Source organism: Puma concolor, chromosome A1 (genome assembly GCF_028749965.1).
Source record: "Puma concolor isolate L17-30 chromosome A1, mPumCon1.1.hap2, whole genome shotgun sequence".
NCBI lineage: Eukaryota > Metazoa > Chordata > Mammalia > Carnivora > Felidae > Puma > Puma concolor.
Window position 1 is genome coordinate 213808866 of NC_141667.1, and position 22099 is coordinate 213830964.

At 36.9% G+C, this 22099-nt stretch overlaps 1 protein-coding gene across 7 annotated transcripts in view; it reads left to right on the forward strand.

Annotated features, from left to right (window-relative positions):
* Nucleotides 1–22099, forward strand: part of DGKH (diacylglycerol kinase eta) — a 187294-nt gene that overhangs the window by 113910 nt on the left and 51285 nt on the right. For all 7 annotated transcript variants that reach the window (XM_086711415.1, XM_086711431.1, XM_086711423.1 and 4 more), the window contains 6 exons: nt 3758–3860; nt 5419–5578; nt 7264–7372; nt 7524–7663; nt 9312–9396; nt 15824–15909. In XM_086711415.1, the coding sequence (XP_086567541.1) occupies nt 3758–3860; nt 5419–5578; nt 7264–7372; nt 7524–7663; nt 9312–9396; nt 15824–15909 (683 nt within the window). The remainder of the gene's footprint in view (nt 1–3757; nt 3861–5418; nt 5579–7263; nt 7373–7523; nt 7664–9311; nt 9397–15823; nt 15910–22099) is intronic.

The following is a 22099-nucleotide window of genomic DNA, read 5'->3' on the forward strand; positions in this document are numbered from 1 at the left end:
ATTCCTTCCAGTCTGGTTACTTTTTAAATATCCTTCTTGCAATACTGTTGTTTTATATTTCCCTTGTCAAGACCTCTTTCCCACAGTTTTGTTGGGATATATCTATGTTATATAGATAAATATTATTATATAATATTTATATATTATGTATTGTATATATTATTTATGTATCTACATAGTATATATATATTTATATATTACAAAGTTTTCTTGCATGTGTAAGGAAGCAGTGAGAAGTACGCACAGCATAACATGGAATCAACAGCAAGGAATGGTTCTGTCCATGCCATACTATGTGAGTGCTGGGCTCTAGACTTCACGAGGGCAGTCAGAGCAGGAACTTACAGGGTGAACGCAGGCCACTCAGAGGGTGGCGTGGAGGGTGAGGAGGCAACCGCTGTGGGTGCTCATGTTAGCACTGGGCGATGCTGTCCAACTATGACAGTGATTGCCTTGCATTGGGCTGATTTTTTTGGTCTTGTTTTGAGTCTTGGAAGTCACTCCCCAGGCCCCCCCAAAATATGGAAAACTCATTTCTTTTAATAAGTATGATGTAGATCATCAAATGAAAAAGATGTGACTATGATGCGTTGATTTCACAATGAGTGAGATTCATCCCATAGGCCATAAAGAAGATAAGTCCTGTATAGCTTTTTCGTCAAACCTGATAGGTAATCTGTTTCCTTTTCATTTTATTTTTTAAAAAACTTTTTAATGTTTATTTATTTTTGAGAGAGAGAGAGAGGGAGAGAGCATGAGCAGGGTAGGGGCAGGGAGAAAGGGAGACACAGAATCCAAAGCAGGCTCCCATGGACCACAAGATCATGACCTGTACCAAAGTCAGATGCTTAACCAACTGAAACACCTAGGGACCCCTGTTTCCTTTTTATTTATAAATCAAAGTGATTCTCTCTATCCTTATGCTTTTGTTATTCTTCATCAATTGCCCCTTTTATTAGCCACAGGTGTTACTTCTAATTTCTCTTATCCCATGTAATATATAAACCGTATTAGACATGTCTCTTTGCAGTTTTGGTGCAACCATATCCCCTAAAACACTCTTGTGGAATTCCTTATTTTATTTATCTTTTTTAAATTCTTTTTTTAAGTAATCTCTACACCCAGTGTAGGACTTGAACTCACAACCCCGAGATCATGAGTCACATGCTTTCCCAACTGAACCAGCCAGGCACATTCCTTATTTTAAAAGAGTACTCTTGGCCCCTGGGTGGCTCAGTCAGTTAAGCATCCGACTTCAGCTCCGGTCGTGATCTTGCAGTTTGTGGCTTCAAGCCCCACATCAGGCTCTGTGCCGACAGCTCAGAGCCTGGAGCCTGCTTCAGATTCTGGGTCTCCCTCCTCTGATCACTCTCTGTCTCTCAAAAATGAATAAACGTTAAAGAAATTTTTTTTTTTAATAATATAAAGAGTGCTCTCCAAAGGCCTGTAAGATAATGTTACAAACAAATAAGTAAAGTTCTCTCATAAATAAGATTTTAAACTTTATCCCACCTAAGACTTCCTTTTCAGGGTGCAACCACTGATGTATGCTTCTACTGCTATTTTCATTAGTCTGTATATCTATTTCTCTATTTCTAGAACTTCAGCTGTTTCTTTCTAACTTGTTGAAAAGAAAGCAGATATTGTGTGTGACAAATTATTTTAGAAAGGTTTTATGAAAGTTGTCTTTACCTACAATATATAGGACTCTACTTGTATTGGTCCAGTCATTTTTAAACTTTGTTAATTTTAACAGTGGGAGTTGATTAGATATTTTACTTTCTCACCCTACTCACCCCTACCTTTAAAACTTTTCACAAACAGGATAGAAGGATTTTTGCAGGATGTAGAAGCGGGTATTCTAGAATGTCTTCGCCCTTTTTTTTTCTGGCAAACCTAGATATCACCTTATCTTGAAGTCACTCCTGACCTGTACTGCGTCCACTAGACACACAGGTTTCTGGACCACCATCACCTTGTTACATCCTTCTCGGTCTTGTACTTCCTATACACGATCTTCCTGTATACGTCTTTGCATATTATTTTGCCTTTAAAATAATGTTTCCCACAGAGTGTCTAATTTGTAAAACAGTCATCTACTTTAAAACAAAACAAAGTAAGACCATAGTCTTTACTATGGTATTCACACAACTGTGGTCTTACACAACTCTACTGAGTCAACTGCTAATTTTTTCGGTTGTCATCCAGTCTTTGGACATAGTTTTACCTTTCCTGTAAAAAGAGGGAAGGGGGGAGCCTGAGGGGCCCAGGTGGTTGAATGACTGACTCTTGGTTTCAGCTCAGGTCATGACCCCAGGGTTGTGGGATCAAGCCCCTGCATGGGGCTCCACGTTGACATGGAGCCTGCTTAGGATTCTCTCTTTCTCTCCCTCTGCCCCATTTCCCCACTAACACTCCCTCTTTCTCTTTAAAATTAAAAAAAAAAAAAAAGTGAAGATACAATTTTGTCCTCTGCTTTTTTCATTTAACTTTGCTGTAAATATTTTTCTGTTTTGCTCTATGTGTCATGACCTTAGCCTAAATCGAGTCGGTTGCTTAACTGACTGAGCCGCCCAGGTTCCCCAGTGCTTAACACTGAGCCGCCCAGGTTCCCCATTAAAATCTTTTTAAAACTATCTGTGCATGCTTGTTTTTTCTGAAATCCATTTGGGGATGTTAATTATTATAAATAATAATAAGGAACTGTCCAAAATTAGGTCATCAGTAGAATAAGAATCAGTATTTAATTTTAGTTATTTTCTCAAAAGTTTTGATAAGTATGTGTTTAATTAACATGCCAATTTTCTAAAAAGACTAATGAAATAAAGCTGTATTAAGTAAATGCTTTATGAAGTGTCTACTTTTACTGCTTAAAACATTTTAAGTCTCTCTGAGTAGGTACCTAAAGTATTGTAAATTCCCTGGGTTCTACTTAATAAGTTAGCCCTGCTCTTGTTCGAAATAATATATTGACTACCCTTGAATCTTTGTTTTTACAGAATTCACATGTTTACTGGGTGTCTATGATATTTATCACTTTCCAAGATAACTGTATAATGATAGGACCTTTTCCTTTTCTCTATGGAGCCCATAGGCACAGATGTACTTATACCTATAAGAACATGAAAATGTTATTTTTAAAAAAAGATGTGAATAGAAAGTTATAGGACCACTGCAGAAAGAGGAGACACATTAAAAATTTCACGGATTTTCATGAAATTCCGTAAGAATGTTATAAGGTAGAGCCCATCATCTTTTTTATGGACGATGATATTGACAAGTACTAGTTAGCTTGCCTCCTTCCTCTCTCTCTCCCTTCCTCTGCACTCTGTTCCCTTCTCTTCTTCTCTCCTTGCCTTCACCAGGCATTTCCTTTTTTAAATTTTTATTTATTTTTGTGTTTTAAGTAATATCTCCACCCAGTGTGGGGCTCGAACTTACAACCCCAAGATCATGAGTCACGTTCTCTACTGACTGAACCAGCCAGGCATCCCTCACCAGGCATTTCTCGATATACACTACTTGCCCGAGGCCACCATAAAAGTAGGCTGCACAGAGTACGTCAGATTCCCATCTCTAAAATAATTAGCTCATTCCTTAGAGTTATAAACATTATACCATGAAAGTAATTTATGAGTTACTGAATATTTTGTGATATAGTCGATCTTCAGTTATTAGTCCCATAGATGTAATCTATACCATAAGAAAATATCGATGTGTTTTTATGGTTCTTGAAGGCTTATTTGTTTGTTATTAGGTACACACTGCCTGCAAAGATTTATACCATCCTGTGTGTCCCCTTGGCCAGTGTAAAGTGTCTGTCATACCTCCAATTGCACTGAACAGCACCGATTCTGATGGTATGTATCATTGTGTAAATATGTATATTCTTGGTATTAAATGTTGATATGTGCATTCACTTTCCTAGAATAAGTTGAACTGTAATTGGTTATTTTGGTCAGTTTTTATATAATAATTCATTCAAATTGCTGAATAGTACCTTTAAATTTTTTTAAGTTTCTTTATTTTTTTAATAAATTTTTTTTATACGTTTACTTATTTTTGAGAGAGAGAGATAGAGTGCAAGCGGGGAAAGGGCAGAGAGAGAGGGAGACACAGAATCCGAAGCAGGCTCCAGGCTCTGAGCTGTCAGCAGAGAGCCCGTCGCTGGGCTCGAACCCACAAACCTTGAGATCATGACCTGAGCCAAAGTTGGACGCTCAACCTACTGAGCCACCCAAATGCCCCTAAGTTTATTTATTTTGAGAGAGAGAGAGAGAGAGAGAGAGAGAAAGAGAGAACAAGTGAGCTTGTGTAAGTAGGGGAGAGGCGGAGAGAGAATCCCAAGCAGGCTACATACTGTCAGCACAGAGCCCGTCAGGGAGCTTGAAACATAAGATCATGATCTGAGCTGAAATCAAGGGTTGGAGGCCCAATCAACTGAGCCACCCAGGTGCCCCAGTACATTTAACTTTTATAAGAACATTTTAAAATTAAAATTTAACATAGTTATTATTACACTGGTGAAATTCCTACATATAAGACTTTTTACATTTCACATTTTACATTTCAGTAAATAAAATAAAATTACTCTGTAACAAAACGCAATCCAAAAAGGTTAACTTTTTGTGTTTTTTTTTCCCTCCATAATTTTGAAATTACCCATCAGCATAGCACTTATTGAAATCTGTTTTTCTATAATTTCCTTGAGGAATTTATATTCCTGTAAATTCCATCACTTTTTCCAGAATCTTACAACTTGGTTGTTAAGTGCTGAAGAACCTGTCTTCCTTCTAAGCAAACCATATTACAAAAGGCTTTTACCGTATATCGTTAGTAATGTTTTGCATTGAAAAAGTGCCTGTGGCTTTCAAACTTTTTATATAAATTATGCCAATAGGTATTATAAATACAAGAATATTGGCTGCAGAATATGTAATTTTTTAAAATCTGTGCTGTTAACAGCCCTCCCCCAAGCCCTGCTATAATAAGGTTCTATTACTCATGATAACTTTCAAAATATTTTCTAAAGCCTCATGAAGGAGAAATTAAAATATCTTATAATGCTGAATATGAATATGAATTCTTTGACAAATGTGAATTTACAGACTGTGATCGGTTTCTGATAATTGAGTGTTAAGGTAGGTGGTATATCTCAAATATCTATGATTAACACTTTTGCCATCTGTACTAGGATTTTTCATTATAGAGCATATTATAAGAGATAAGTTCTGTAGTCTTATTGTGTAAATAATAAACCTGTCTCCATTTTGGGGGCTAAATTATAATTTATTGTTCAAGTAATAAACAAGGTTCTTTATGAATTTATGTTCTTTTCTCTGAAGTTTCATTAATGGTTTAATAGAGACAGCTGTACATATTGTACTGTGTTGTTGTTTTTTTGTTTTTTTTTTACAGGTTTCTGTAGAGCGACATTTTCATTCTGTGTTAGTCCTCTATTGGTTTTTGTCAATTCTAAGAGTGGAGATAATCAGGGAGTAAAGTTCCTTCGTCGATTTAAACAGTTGCTAAATCCGGCTCAGGTGTTTGATTTAATGAACGGAGGTCCTCATTTAGGGTAATTGATTATTGATTAATCTCATTAGAATGAAATGTAGCACCAAGCATGAAATGTTTGATTTTTCAGTTCATGAAGATTGTCAATTCATCTAGACATCTCTATGTTGATCTTCCCACTCCTCCCTTTTTAAAGCTCTAATTATACGTTTTAACTTCCCCTTTTTGATATTTATACAACTTCCTTATGTGCTGAAAATCCCAAAATTTGTTTAGAAAATGTTTTAGAATATATCATACATCAAATAGTACTAACAGTTTACTTAGCTTTGAGAAGGAACCTGTGTAAATATAGAAATACATGATAATTTTAGAAAATGATCTGCGTGGAAGGCTAGCATTGATTTTTATGTAATACAAATAATCAATGATTTAACCAAAGCACAGATACTATTGCAGGTCCCAAGGATTGGAGACTCATTCATATAAATTACAAAAAATACTGTTGTTGATTGTTCTTTTCAGCTTTCTGGAATATCCTATGACTTACAATCTGAAAAAAAATTAAATGTATTATCAGTGAGGGAAAATATACCTTCCGGTACTTTAAATACATTTTTAGTGTATGCATATGATTTTGTTGAAGAGGTGATACAATGTCATTAGAACCAAGGGCCTGCAACCTCTCCATGATTTACTTCTGTCAACTCAACTTTTCTCTTAAAGCATGAACACAGAAGTAGGAATGGGGATTTTAGGTACCCCCAGAAGGCCTTTACCCTTTCCTGTCCTTTCTATCTCTTGCCTCAGTCTTTGTGCTTCTTTTCACTTTTGCTCTTCAGAGTCTTTCTCCTTGTTCCCGTTGCCTTCTTGCCAAGTCTCAGGCCCTTCTGAGCCCATGGATGTTCATCTTTTTCATCTGTCTCCAACCCCTTCCCTGGGTTCTGGTATTTCCTTACCTGGCTTCTCCCCTCACTTGTGTCTTTTCCGTTGCTGGTTAGCTGTGTCTTCCTTTCTAGCACATCTGTTTAATAACCCTTCACAGTTCCAATATCTTACATTCTTAACATTTCCTTTTCTCACCTATATAATTCCAAGGAAGGCCCTTTGTGAAACCTCTTGAGATCGTCTCTATATTTTTTAGATTTCCCACAATACTTGAGGTGGACAAAGGTACATTCAGAAGGTGCAATGTGTCAAAAGCTGAGATGAAGGAAAAGGAATATAAAAGTAAAAAAGACTGACCCAAGTCTAGGGGATGAGGCGGAGGAGAAGCGAGTGGGTGTCCGAAAAGTGATACATCGACAAGGTTTGATGGGTCTCTTTAGAAACGGCCTTGAGCATCAATAGTATCAGTGCCCTAGATTCACCATCCCTGGTTGGTAGTATACTATTCTTAAGGAAATAACATATCCTTATAATGGAAAGAAAAAAAAGTCACTACTTTTACCATGTTGTATCCCTTACCTTTCATTCTCTTTCCCGGGTCTGCTTCTTTGTTTTCTCATTTCCAACTCCCTTTTTCACCTAATTTTATCTCCCATTTCTACTTATAATCCCCTTTCCTCCTTACGATTAAGAAGTTTTCTTGAGTTAAGAATTGCACTTTAATTTTTATAGTATAATTAATATGTAAGAGTTCTTATAGTTATCTGAACATGAATACCAACAAATACAGAATAACAAAGAATTGGGGGAAGTGATTTTCATTTATTTGTATTAAAATAAAATCCTTTTTACTTTCAGTTTAAGATTATTCCAGAAGTTTGACAACTTTCGAATTCTTGTTTGTGGAGGAGATGGAAGTGTAGGTTGGGTTTTGTCAGAAATTGATAAGCTCAACTTGAATAAACAGGCAAGTACTCAGTCTTTCCTGACTCATTAACTACATTAACATGTACTCATTAGCATGTACGTATGCTAATCTGCTGACCAGGGAGGTGCAGAAATGCCATAGCTCCTGTTTCTCAGCTTGTCTGAGGTCTCCCTGTTGTATTCTCTTTCAGTGTCAGCTGGGAGTATTGCCCTTGGGTACAGGAAATGACCTTGCCCGCGTTCTGGGCTGGGGAGGTTCATACGATGACGACACCCAACTTCCTCAGATACTAGAGAAGCTGGAACGAGCCAGTACCAAAATGCTAGACAGGTAAAAGAGAATTTTCTTCCAAAACCAGACTGAATATGGCCTACTAAATCATTTTTGGCAGTTTAAATTTTATGAACTGTAAGCCCCATGAGGACAGAGACTTCCTGGTCCTACCTACTCTTTTCACGCCTGAGGTCTAGGACAGAGCCCAGTGTAGAGTAGACACTCAATAAATATATTTTTTGAGTGAATGAATGAATTGTAACAATAACTGAGAAAACTAGTCTAATGAACCCACTTTTTTATTTTATTTTATATACAGAAGATATCTTTTTATCTTTATTTTTTTAATATGAAATTTACTGTCAAATTGGTTTCCATACAACACCCAGTGCTCATCCCAACAGGTGCCCTCCTCAATGCCCATCACCCACTTTCTCCTCCCTCCCTCCCCCCATCAATTCTCAGTTTATTCTCTATTTTAAAAACAGAAGGCTATGCTGATACAGCAATTACTTGTCCTTGTTCTCCAGGTCAGAAAGCTTCAATAGTTCATTTTGTGTGGGGGCTTTTGATGACTATAATAGGTCATATAACAGGCCCCATCATCTTGCGGCTTCATGAAAGCTACGGAAGACACATAAAGTTTAGATTTGTTAGAATATCTCTTCTTAATTATTGCATACTAAGAATGAATTGAACCAACAAAGAACTGAATACTAAAAAAGATAATCCTTTCCCAGGGACCGAGAAATATTAGAAAGACCTCTTCATATCAAGGAGGTGTTTATGATGTCCTGACCACATCTCAACCTCTTTTCTCTAAACGCCCCACGTATAAAAAAGAAATCACAGTACGTGTACCCTGAATATTCTAGAGGAGGTGTTTAGGATTGAAGTTTAGGAGCAACAGGACTCAGTACGCAGTAACCAACCCCCCCCACCACCACCACCATAAGTAGAAGACAAATGTCAAAATATCATTATGGACTTAAGCTAGCATGAATCAAAACAACTTTGATAGGATTAGCCATCTGTGGAACTGTTCCCGAAAATAACAAAATCTCATCAGGGAGTCACCAATCTAAAATGTAATTACTCTAAAATGAGCTATAACCTAATTAATTGTAACCTTGCCTGTCCTAAGGTAATGTTGTAATGGTCGATTCTTTTGCTGACAGAATATTTCAAAAGAGAGCTGGGTGGTACAGCATTTGTCTAAAGTTATGGTTATCCCAAACTATTCAGGAGAGGGATACCCCGGTCATTTAGGTGCCTAAAGGGGCTTCTGTCTCCAGTCTTTAAAAGACCCCAGAGGTGATTTCCCAGTTCTGTGCTTACCAAACTATGCAGGGTATTTGAAATGGCTTTTTGCTGCAAATTTAAACACTGTTCTCGCTGCACCCCAAGAACAGAAAAGTCAGAATTCATTGCGTTAGTGAAGAAGGGGAAGGTTTACTATGTATGTGCATTTCTTATTTCATGGAGTTTGGAAGTCACTAACCAGAGAACTGGTAAGATATGGAAATCATAAAGCATGAATTCAGCATTTTATGAGATTGCCAAAAATTCCATCTCTTTTTTCCAGTATCTGGTTGTCTTAGATACAATAAACCATAGTTTGTGCAGACTTGTGCATATGTATGAGAACAGAATCTGTTTATTAAATTTTAAAGGAATTTTAGACCAAAGACTTTTCTCCCTTCAGGTGGAGTATAATGACCTATGAACTCAAGTTGCCTCCAAAAGCTTCTCTACTTCCAGAACCTCCAGAAACATCCGAAGAATTTTATGTAAGACTTTAACCTTTTGCCTATTTATCATTTGGAAATAGCGGTGAATATCTTGACCAAGTAAGAAAACTTTATAAGATACGGTAGCATGCTTGCTTAGTTTTATTTTTTATTATTTTGGGTATGGGTTCATTGACTGCTTCTAGTCTTCTCTCTCAGAAGGAAGAATTCATACGATGCAGGTTAGAGTCTTTCTATGACCACCCACACTGGAAACATGAAGTTAGCCACATCACTCACTGTCATGGGCCGCTGTTACTTTATCTATAGAACAAGGTTGCAATGTTGGAAAGAGTTAATGCAGTAACAAATGTGTGCAAAGCACCAGGCATGCAAGTTCCCCTTCCTCACCCCTGATGGTTCCCCCTGATATTCCACCTGCCTGCTTCTTTTTACCAACAGGGCTCCAGGGCAGGCCAGCTGATGACAGGTTCCTGTTAGCTTTTACTCAACTTCTGCTTTGGCCATGATCACCTGTCTATTAGGTGTTAGCTCAGCTCCCTTAAGCAATTTGCAAACACACTAATACTTGTGGCCAGAGTATTATATAATTTCTTCCTCCTTTGCGTGCTCTGTTGAGTGTTCACCATTATAGTTTTCCAGTTTAAGCCTGCTGATCAAGATAAAAACAAAGGAAGAAAGACAGCACACTTTTTTCCATCCCTGGTACAGACCATTAACTACAATTTTTAGATGTTCTTAAAGATTCAGCATTTTGATTAAACCTCAAAGCACTGGAGAATGAAAACAGACCCTACTTTTCAAAGGATTACTCTGTGACTAACAAGACCGTTTGGTCTATAATAACTTATTTTTCCCTCTAGGAAAATTCATCTGTTTATAGTTGAAATCTTTATTTTGTCATTAAGAAAATTATGGTCTTGTCAAAACTGAGGAAAGGAATGATAACTAGAAACATGGGGCTATGCCTTAAACCAGCTAATTATATAATGCCCTTTTCTCACATAAAGGTAGCAAAAACTGCCTCTAAAAATATGGAAAATACAAAAATGTATGAAAAAATAATCTTACTTCTAGTCCTAACACCCAAGGATAATTGCTATTAAGGATTAATATATTTACTATTTTCTTTCTAGCAGCATTTTTATTTATGGTATTATCTTATCCAACTACAAATATAATACATGTTTTTATAGGAACCAGTCTTTTTTCTTAATAGTATTTTTGTAAATGCTATTAATTTTCTCCCCAAAGAGACAAAAGAGGGAATTCTTTTGCTCTACTTACTTAAGAGATGTCTACTTCCTAGCATAAAAAATAAAGGTAAATAATTTTACTTTTATTGCATATGTATAGTCGTTAAATACGAGATATGGTTGTAACTACATGGAAGAAATCTCTTTTTTAGTATAAAAGGTTTTGAATGAAACAGTTTATTTTGGTTTCCTATTAAAATATTTCATAACAGGGGCGCCTGGGTGGCGCAGTCGGTTAAGCGTCCGACTTCAGCCAGGTCACGATCTTGCGGTCCGTGAGTTTGAGCCCCGCGTCAGGCTCTGGGCTGATGTCCCAGAGCCTGGAGCCTGTTTCAGATTCTGTGTCTCCCTCTCTCTGACCCTCCCGCGTTCATGCTGTGTCTCTCTGTGTCTAAAAAATAAATAAACGTTGAAAAAAATAATAATAAAATAAAATAAAATAAAATAAAATAAAATAAAATAAAATAAAATAAAATAAAATAAAATAAAATAAAATAAAATATTTCATAACAAAGGAATAGCATGCCTTCAGAATACACGTTAAGTGAGTGTTCTACATCACTCTGACTCGTCACCATGTGACTTTTTTACCTTTAAGACTGTAAGAAGAGCAAGCTGAACCTTCCTTCTTAGGCCCAATCTAATTTCCCAACTTATATATTTTTTATTCGTTTTAAATTCCTTTATGCGTGACTGTGAAATTACTGTTTTTTCAGTTTTCCTTAAAAGGACACAAATGTGGTTGAACTTCCTGATTATCTTATTAACTTAGCATTCCGCTGGCACCATAGAATTGCAGAGTTTAAAGAACTGTGACAGTTTTGTTGATGAATTCCTTATGGCCATAATTAAGTAATTCTGTTTCCTGTTATACTTTTTAAACATTGAAAAAGTAGTGATTCCACGATTTCCTCCAGTAACAATGATTCTATTGATACTCACTGGTAGAAAACACATTGTTTGTATTTAGTGTGAAATCCCCATGCTGTCATGTCCTTTTCTCCCATACCCCTTTATGAATGAGTATGTATCCTTCCAGCGATATCATGCTTAGTTCACTCCTGTCCTCACCTCAGGGTATCACTTGCTCCAAGCAGCCACCCTTCATCCCCCAAGTCCCACTACTATCTCCTTCTTGGGAGTTCCATAGCCCCCTTCCATCATCACCTGCCATTATCTTGGTGCAATTGTACTGTCACGGTGCGGCAACGTGTTATCCATTCACCATTGTATTGTCATCTGGTGTCATGACTGACACAAAGCGGGCAATTAATAAAAAATTCTTACTGTTAATTTTTTTTCTAAATACCACACACTTTTGGAACTAGGGACATCTTGGCATCAAAGCCTTCTGACCTTGTCTGTTTCTTGGAAGCCAGATTCCTATTGCTTTCCAATTGGTTTCAAAGCTTTTTGATGTAAGAGTCATATTTTTAGTCTCTTTTGTATCATACCCAAATCACACCAGTCTAGTGAGTCAATAGATGCTCATTTATTAATGGTAAGGTCATAAAAAAGAGGATGTGAACTGCTGCACCTCCATCCTGACAACAGGAACGAATGGCTTCAAATCCCTGGAAACGAAATTCTTCCTATTAGTTTATTTTTTTTATTTACTCTTATAGAAAGCTCCTCTCCCCTCAATTCTTTGTTTCCTAGATGCTTGGTAACAGCATGCTAAGATGTTATAACGTTATTTTTTCATTCACTTAACAATATTAAATGCCTGTTGGCATCCGGGAGTAGACATAAAAGATTGCCCTCCAGCTCCAGTCAGCTTACAGTGCCGATTCCCAAGCTGTGTGCAGGGGGCCTCCAGGCACTCACTCTGGTGAATTCAGAGGGCTACCATAAGATGTGTTCAAATTTCAAAGAGAATTTAATTGTAATACTCAACATCTATTGGACAGCACACAGCTTGAAGTACTGGACAGTTGAAACATCATTGCACTACACTTCTTTTGATGACATCACATTTTTGCAAAGCTTGGGTTTTCAGTAGTCACTGTGACAAAAAGCAAACACCACACAAAAGTCAGTGTTGAATAGGAAATGAGAGAGTTCTTGTCCAATCTGATTCCAAGGCTTGAGACGTACACAGTGCCTACAGGCTCACAGCTCGTTATTTAAGAGTTAAATATGATACTATTTTTTCTTTTAATCTATGTGTATTATTTTTTCAAGTGGCTATTAAGTTGTTAGGACATAAATACTAAGTTGTGTGTACTTAACTACTGTTAGCTGTTCCTTTAGGCCTAGGGGTATGTGACAAAATCATTCAGACATTAAGGATGCCACAAAGCGAGAAAGCTGGAGAATATATTTTGAGGGACAGACAATAAATGATCAGCTATGTTTAGGTTATTTTCAGGGTATAATGGCTGCACAGAAGAGAGGGCTCTCAGTCTGGTAAGTTCAGTGAAGTCTTTACAGAAGAGATTGTATCTAAACTGGGTTTTCAGCACAAAGAGAAGTAGGAATTAGCCAGTTGAAAAAGAGCATCATGTAGAGCTTGATAGTAAGGACCTTCATACATTTGGGACACTACAAGTAATTCTGTTGAGTTAGAGCTCATGGGCAAGGGAAGAGCATCAAAAGACATGACGGTGGAGAGAAGGAGGGTTCAGATCATGGAGAATCCTGGGAATTGTGGAAGGTGTTGTGTGTTAGCTGAAGAATTTTGACTCTGTCTGGAAAGTAGGAAGATCCCCTGTAACATGTTAGGCAGAGATGTGTCATGCTCAGATTTGTGTTTTGGAAAAAGATCATTGCATCATGAAGTGGAGAATGATTTGAAAGGGGTTAGAGAGATATAGGGATCCCAGCTACAAGGCTGGTATAATGATGCACTTGAGAAATGACAAAATTTATATTTGACAGTTAACCAAAGATCAGGACTTGCTTGGAGTGGAGGGTTGGGGTGGGGCGGGAATAATAGTGGGATAAGCTGCAGACCTGGCCCCCTAGTTTGTCTTTTCTTCATTAGCCCAGGATCGTGGGAAAATCACACAACTTCACTGAGCCTTAGGTTCCTTGGCTATAAAACAGGACAATTAATGGGATAAATATGTATCGAATACTTCATCACAGTGTCTGTACACAATAAAAAATGTTAACTATTATTCTTACCTTACCTTCCTGACTCTAAATGACTACATAATAGCTTAATAAGGGACATCAATAATTTTGTCTTTGGACATAGAGTTATTTCATTTTCCTCTGGAAGAGGTTGTATTCTTTGCCTTTTCTTATTTTTAACAGACAAAAACTTGGATTTTTACATGTAATTTCAAAGGGAATTACTGAGAGTATAAAATACTTTCCCCTACCTTCTTAGGCTCTATGACAGTCTATCCTGTAGGGAAAATAAATGAAACTAATCATTTTGAAAAATACTTCCTTTCTTTGCTTTTTTAAAAGATGTATTTTCATTTTTCTGATCTTGAGTATAAAGATACAACTTTTAATGTTTACACTGGAAGATGAATAAAGTGGATTTGCAAGTGAACACAACATTGCGTGAGGCTTTGAGGCTCCTCCCCTCCCATCCTTTCCTTAATGTAAGAATTCCTTTCTATACGTGGTCTGCCTCTGAAGAAAGTAAGATAGAAATTTAAAAGAGTGACATACTGATTAGCCACTCATGGAACTGGGCAGAAATCGGGAATGAGATCTCTTTGGAAAGACGCTAGTCAGGAAGGCTTTAAGGAGGGGGGGTGGTAACTGAATCTACATTTAAGTCTGAATGACCTGGTGCCAATGGGTAAGAAGCAACAAAAGGATATCAGAGAAGGGCGGAAGAACACAGGAGGCCAGCTGGAACAGAGCAGGTGGTTTACACTGGAAATTTTGAGCTGTAGGACGTTGTACATATTGGAGGCAAACATTTGATGGAAGGCTCTGAATAGAGGCTGTTTAAATACTGTGCACATGTTTGCATATTAGGAAGATCTGTTCTTTCAACAGAATCTTACATTTTGAGTCAAACAGAAAAGGGGAGACAGGACTCCCTGAGCATTTTGATTACTTCCTAATTTGAGAGATTTATTTACATGGCTGTATGACAGACTACTCAACATTCTAAAAAACTTTTTATTGAATTGTGCACCCAGAAAAGTGCACCAATCATAAATGTACAGCTGGTAAGTTTCCACAAGCTGAATACACCCATGTAATCAACATGCAGATCACAAGGCAGTATTATCAGCGTGCTGTGAGCCCCCACAGGCCCTCTTCCATTCACCACCCTCCCCTCCCACCCCAGGAACCACTCTCCTGGCTTCTAACAGCATAGATTATTTTTGTCCATTCTGCACTTTATAAAATGAATCATTTTGTAAGCAGTTCTTTTCTGAATCCTTTTATTCCACATTATGTCTGTGAGATTCATCCATGTTATGGCATAGCTGTAAACCACGCATTCTCATTGCCCCCATCTAGTCCATTGTGAGGATATACTCCGATGTGTTATCCATTCTGCATTTGAGTGAATGCTGCTATGAACGTTTTCTATCACATGTCTTTTGGTGAACGCACATTACATTTCTTTGGGTGTGTGTGTGTGTATAGAAATCGGATTGCTGGATCCTATGCTATATGCATATGTTTGGCTTTGAAAGACACCCAGCAGTTTTCTAGAGTGTTTATATCAATGCCTGCTCTCCCACCAGCAGTGAATGAGACTTCTGTAGCTCCACAACCTTGCCAATATTTGGCATTTTCCAGGCATTGTTGCTGCTATTTCATTTTAACTCCTCTGGCAAATACAGTGGAACCTCACTGTGGTTTTATTTTGTGTTTGCCTGACAGCTGATGAGGCTGATTTCCTTTCATCTGTTTGTGGACCTTTTTTTTTTTTATCCTCCTCTTTAAATTTCTAGTCTTTAGCCCATTTTTCATTGGGTTGTCTGGCTTTTTTTTGGTGCCTACCTGGAGGAGTTCTTTATGTGTTCAGCCATTCGACATTTTTTTCTAATTTAATGGATTTTAGGGTTTTTTCTAAGACTATAGATTAAGGAATTTCAGAAACTAAAAGCCTTTTATAGAAGGGAAGTATTTATCTATTTTGTATGATGACTTTTCATATAATTCATTATACTCACGTCCCTGTGTCACATGTGTCTTAAATGATCCCATTTTGGAAGTGGTAATAAACTGAGTTGTATAAATGCCAGCAACAATAATACAGTGTAGGTTTTTTACTTTTTCAGATGACAATTTATGAGGACTCAGTTGCAGCTCATCTTACAAAAATCCTCAATTCTGATGAACATGCCGTGGTCATATCATCTGCCAAGTGAGTAATGGAGTTCAAGTCATGAAAGAGTTATATGGTGAAAATGAAAGGACAGCTTGTTCCTACCATTTATGTAACTTTTTTTGTGATTCCCCCCCCCCCAAAATATTGGTGAAGTAACTTATAAAGTTAGAGTACCTTATAAAGTTAGATATACTAAACTTGCATTGTTTTTTTTAAAAATCACTTTAGCATCTTATTTGCAGTGAAGTATATATTTAGAGGGGTTTTTTTAATGCTTAATCTGAAATATTTTTATCAGAAAGGTGTGATATGAGTTAGAGTTTAATTAATCTAAGTTCCTATTTAAAGAAGCATTTATGATTATAATATGGAAAACACATTTCACCATAATTTATTATTTCCATAAACACTACTCTTTAGGAACTGTTTACATCAGGAAAGGGAAAATATTGAAGAGATTTTTCAAAGTGACATTTATCAGCATGTTAGAATTCCATAATTATATTTTAATTCAAAGTTATCAGATTTTAGTTAGGTTGATTCTGTACATGGAGCCAAAGCTACTTGATTTTATTATCTTAAATGTTGCCTGCCCGGAATTTAGAATTTAGTTTTGAAATATCCTATACTGATATCCTGAGAGCTGGAAAGTCAACTAGAGTAAGGGGTGAAACCCGCTGAAATTTTCAACTGATAAGCAAAGGTCAAAGCATGCTTTAAGATTCTGGCTTAGCAAGGAAATATTACTGTTATACAGAAAGAGGAGACAAAGAAGAAGTAAAGGGAGTGAGGGACTGGGGAAGTAGTGGGAGGAAAAATACACAAACCTTAGTATATTATATATTTAATTTGCAAAGACTCAAGGGAAGACCAGATAAATCATTACAAACAAATTTGCTTGTGACAGAGTACAAATACAGTAACGACTGCTTTTGCTGCCATAACCCCCGGGAATAGGAAACCGGGCTGAGCAATAGGAAGGGTATTGCTTAAGGAATAATAGGAAGGAACAGCTTAAGGCAGGGGAGCAGACTGGTTGCCCAGAGAGGTGGGCAGCAGATGCTCTGATGCACAGTGCTGCTGGTGGGTTTTTGCTGCTGTTGTTTGGTTGGGCGTTTTTTTTTTTTTTTTTTTTTTTTTTTTTTAATGTTTATTATTTTTGAGAGAGAGGGAGAGACAGAGGCACAAGCGGGGAATGGGCAGAGAGAGAGAGGGAAACACAGAATCGGAAGCAGGCTCCAGGCTCTGAGCTGTCAGCACAGAGCCCGACATGGGGCTTGAACCCATGAACCGCGAGATCATGACCTGAGTCGAAGTCGGACGCTCCACCGACCGAGCCACCCAGGCACCCCTGGTTGGGTGTTTTCTGACAAGTTGCATGGCTTATGGTGAAATGTAAAAATCTCCAGTTCCTCCCAAGCCTCAGCACTCCCTAGGCCTTCCTCATAGTGGGCCAAATTTATAAATATACCCACGTCATTCATTAGGTACTTCTTAAGTTACTACTACAAGGAAGACATTTGCGCTTGCCACCCTTGCTCTATGAATCAAATGCTTGTTTTTATAGGACATTTTAGAAGCTATTGCTAGAAAAAATGGAAAGCTGATTGGAAACTTTTAAAAATTATAACAAGTTATAAAAAGAATTGTTCTTTAGTGCAGTTAATATTTTAAATATTTCAAATTTGGATGTTAGCAAATCTCTTGATATTGGCCTTCATGTGTTTGATGTGTTTGATTACTGCCTTCTATACATTTAATATGTTTCTTAACTGAGATATAATTGGCTTATAACCTTGTCTTCTTTTAAACAAAATATTATGTAGAATTCTAATATTTAAATAATTAAAAATCTATTTTGTTGTCATTAATAAATTGGACAAGATTAAATTGTTAGCCATTTGTGAGAAAAATTAAGCAATGAGATTATAGATAACAGTTATAATTTTTTATTTGATGCAGTTTCTAATTATTTCTGTATTTTATTTTGATTATTGAAGACAATTTCCTTACTAACATGTAACCAAAATAAAATACAGAAATAGCTGAAAACTGCATCAAATATAGTCTAAGATTTTCCCCAAAAAACTGAATTCTGAAGTGAAAGCTAACATATTACTTGTCTCTCATATTTCTAATGATTATTTGAGCATGTAAAAAAATATATATCCTATATTTCTTTTTTTTTTAGTTTTTTTTTTTTTAACATTTATTTTTGAGACAGAGAGAGACAGAGCATGAACAGGGGAGGGTCAGAGAGAGGGAGACACAGAATCTGAAACAGGCTCCAGGCTCTGAGCTGTCAGCACAGAGCCTGATGCGGGGCTTGAACTCACTGACCGCGAGATCATGACCTGAGCCAAAGTCGGCCGCTTAACCGACTGAGCCACCCAGGCACCCCTATATATCCTATATTTCTAAGTGAAATTTGAATCAAGTATTTGCAAAATCCTTGAAGTCTTTCTGGAAAACAGTTTGAAAAACACAGTGTTGAAAAACACAGTTTGAAAGTCACAGTTTTGAGCCAAGTAGAAGTAAATCTGAGGTCCTGGCTGAGATTCAACCATTTAGTAGCTTTGTGGCCCAGGTCTGTTTTATCAAGTGTAGGAATGTCCTTCCTCTCTCATGGAACTGCTAGGAGATTTAAGTTGAGTAGTAAAATAAATATAGAGCTTATAAACTCCAGAGTGCTATATTAAATTATGGTATCATCATCTCATGTTTTAATCAATTACATTCAAATTTTTCTTTGACCTTGGCCTGGCTCTTTGTCTAGGCTCCACTATTATTAACTTTAGCTTTGGATTTCTCTCTGACCTTCGTTTGCCTCTAAGCAGATTCTATTCCAACCCTGGTCCCCTCTTGTCACTCCTGTGTGCTCCCATACTGCCCAGCTGTCTTGCCTTTATAACCCCGGATTAAAATTTTAGGGGATTTGCCATAAAAAGATTTAAGACTGAAAAGAAAGGACAAAATGTAGTAAATTTGTACCATTAATATAGTATATTTTCAATTTAATTTTTGTTATGAACATTTTCAAACATACATAAAAGTAGACTAGTATAATGGTTTCCCACCATACCCATCACACAGCTTCAGTGTCTGTCAAAATTTTGTCATCCACTTCCACTTTTCCGTGCTACAGTATCTCTAAGCAAATCCCAGAAATCCTTTTATTCTAGTTTCAGTATATATACCTAATAATCTTATTAAAAAGTCTAATAAAATTAGTAATAATTCTCTAAGACCATCTCGATCCGTATTCCATTTGCCCTAATTATCTCAAAGTTTTTTTTTAAACAGTTGTTTTATTCAAGTCAAGAACCAAACAAGGTTCAATTACTGCATTTGGGTTATATGTCCCTTTAAGATTTGTAAAGGATAGGGGCACCTGGGTGGCTCAGTCGGTTAAGTGGCCGACTTCGGCTCAGGTCATGATCTCGCGGTCAGTGAGTTCAAGCCCCGCATCGGGCTCTGTGCTGATGGCTCTGTGCTGATGGCTCTGTGCTGATGGCTCGGAGCCTGGAGCCTGCTTCTGTTTCTGTGTCTCCCTCTCGCTGCCCCTCCCCCATTCGCACTGTGTCTCTCTCTGCCTTTCAAAAATGAATAAATGTTAAAAAAAAAAGAAAAAGAAAAAAAGAAAGAAAGAAAAAAAAGACTTGTAAAGTATAAAATAGTTCTCCCTGCTTAAAAAAATTTTTTTTTTTCAGGGCACCTGGGTGGCTCAGTCAGTTAAGCATCCAACTCTTGATTTTGGCTCAGGTCATGATCTCATGGTCATGGAATCGAGCCCTGCATCGGCCTCCATGCTGAGCATGGAGCCTGCTTAAGATTCTTTCTCTTTCTCTGCCCCTCTCCCCCAGTCATGTTCACTCACTCTCACTTTCTCTCTCTAAAATAAAATTAAATTTAAATTAAATAAAATAAAAGTTAAATAAAGTAAATAAAAATAAAATAAGGTAAAATAAATTGTTATCAAGGCATGACATATACATGGTAAAGTAGCCAAATCATAAAGGTATAACTTAAGTGATGAGAGAAAAGAATACACACACACATTCACATTCACACACACATTCTTGTAACCACCACCTAGATAACATAAATAATTCCCTTCCTTTGATAATGCTAGTTACTTGTTAAATGATATAATATTCAGGAAGAATGTTTTAACCTCCTTGTGCATGTTTAAACTTGTTTTATAAAATAGTAATTCCCAGCAGACTAAGCTGTTTTAACTATTTTTTAAATGCTGAAAATACTATGGAAATGCTATATTCCATTAGCATAGCTAATATGTAGGTTAACTAACGTAGTTACTATGAACTAACCAACATAATGTCAACATTTCTTTGATTTTGAAATTTTGTAAACATGAGTTACCTTCTGAGAATCAGAAGCATTAGCTAGCAATTATAGATGTCATTTATTAATAAAAATACAAAGCAAAGTTATTAAGTAAATGCAAGTTGTTCTGAGGATAAAGCTTCTTAGAATATGGGATCGCTGGCCAGAAAAAAAAAAGTAAGATTGGAACTATTGCCATAGAACCATAGAATTTTATTTTATTTATATTTTTTAATGTTTATTTATTTTTGAGAGAGACACAGAGTGCGAGTGGGAGAGGGGCAGAGAGAGAGGGAGACACAGAATCAGAAGCAGGTTCCAGGCTCTGAGCTGTCAGCACAGAGCCCGACACGGGGCTCAAACTCAAGAACGGTGAGATCAGACCTGAGCTGAAGTCGGACACTTAAATGACTAAGCCATCCAGATGCCCCTAGAACCATAGAATTTTAGATTTGGAATCTATCTTAGAGATAATTTAGGCTAGCTCCTCTCCCCCATTAAATAGATGAGATAAGATATGTAGTTATTACAATCTTTCCTCAGAGCATAGAGTAGGTAATGGTTTTTTAATATATTATGCATTGATATTTGAAAATCATCTTTAATTTCTGATTGGAACTTTTTTATATCAGATGGAAAATGAATTTTTCAGATGATACCTGCCTGCCAATATGCACATCTGTTTGGGCACCATTGCCATATTTTTCTGCATGTAGTGTTTGCATGTTTTATTGTCATTTGCCACTATTAAAAAAATAAGTGAAAAATTGATAAATGAAGATACTGCTACTAGTGATGAAAAGTATAGATGCCATGAATACAATCTGATTGAGATCATAGTGGAAATCATCAAGCATGCTAAATGTGGACTATTGTTGGCTCCAACTGAGTATTTGGTGCAAAATCAACTACATATTTGTGTTCAACTTGGAAGGAAGAGAACAAAACTAAAGAAATAAAATGCTTGGAAATAGCTTGTCAAAGTTATGACTAACATTAATTTAAAATATAATTAGGGATTAAAAATATTTATAACTCTATGAGAAAATCCATGTTCCACTTTCATTTATTTGATTTTTGAACCTGTTTTCTGGAAGTCTATGCATTAAAGTAGAAACTATCAGTTGGAGAATGTCTTTTACGTTATTACAGTAAATACATTTATTTTTTTTTTATTCATTTTGAGAGAGAGAGAGAGAGAGCAAGTGGGGAGGGACATTGAGAGAGGGGGAGAGAAAGAGAGAGAGAGAGAGAGAGAGAGAGGATCCCAAGTAGGCTCTGTGCCTTCAGTGCAGAGTCCAATGCAGAGCTTGGACAAACAGGGTAATCATGACCTGAGCTGAAATCAAGAGTTGGATGCTTAACCGACTGAGCCACACAGGTACCCCTACAGTAAATACGTCTTTAAATTGCTTTTCTCCAGTTTGCAAGTTCCCAGGTAGTATGATTTTGAAATCATACTAGTGTACGTTTTATTTCAATTTTAAGAATTCTACAGTCACTATTTAGGTGTAGTAAAAAGTTAGTTCATTTCTCCCGAGTGTACGTATTTTATATCTTCTGGAATATGAAACTTACTGGATCCTAAGATAGACCATTTCTTCTAATTTTCCCCACAACTTCCATGGCAAGTATTCTCTAACACAGAATCGTACTCTCCCCTCCAGCCTCCACCTGCCTCAACAACATGGTACCTTTGTTGCCCCTTGCATTCCTAGGCTGATGGGCCAACAGGCTCTGTCCCTAAGAATTAGGAAAATGCCAGCAAAAGTAGTTATGATAATGTTATGGCATATGCAATTTCACAAATTCTGACAGAAAATTATATCAGGGCAGTGTTGTAACAATAGCAAAGAAAAGGTCCATTTTGGAGTTCTGT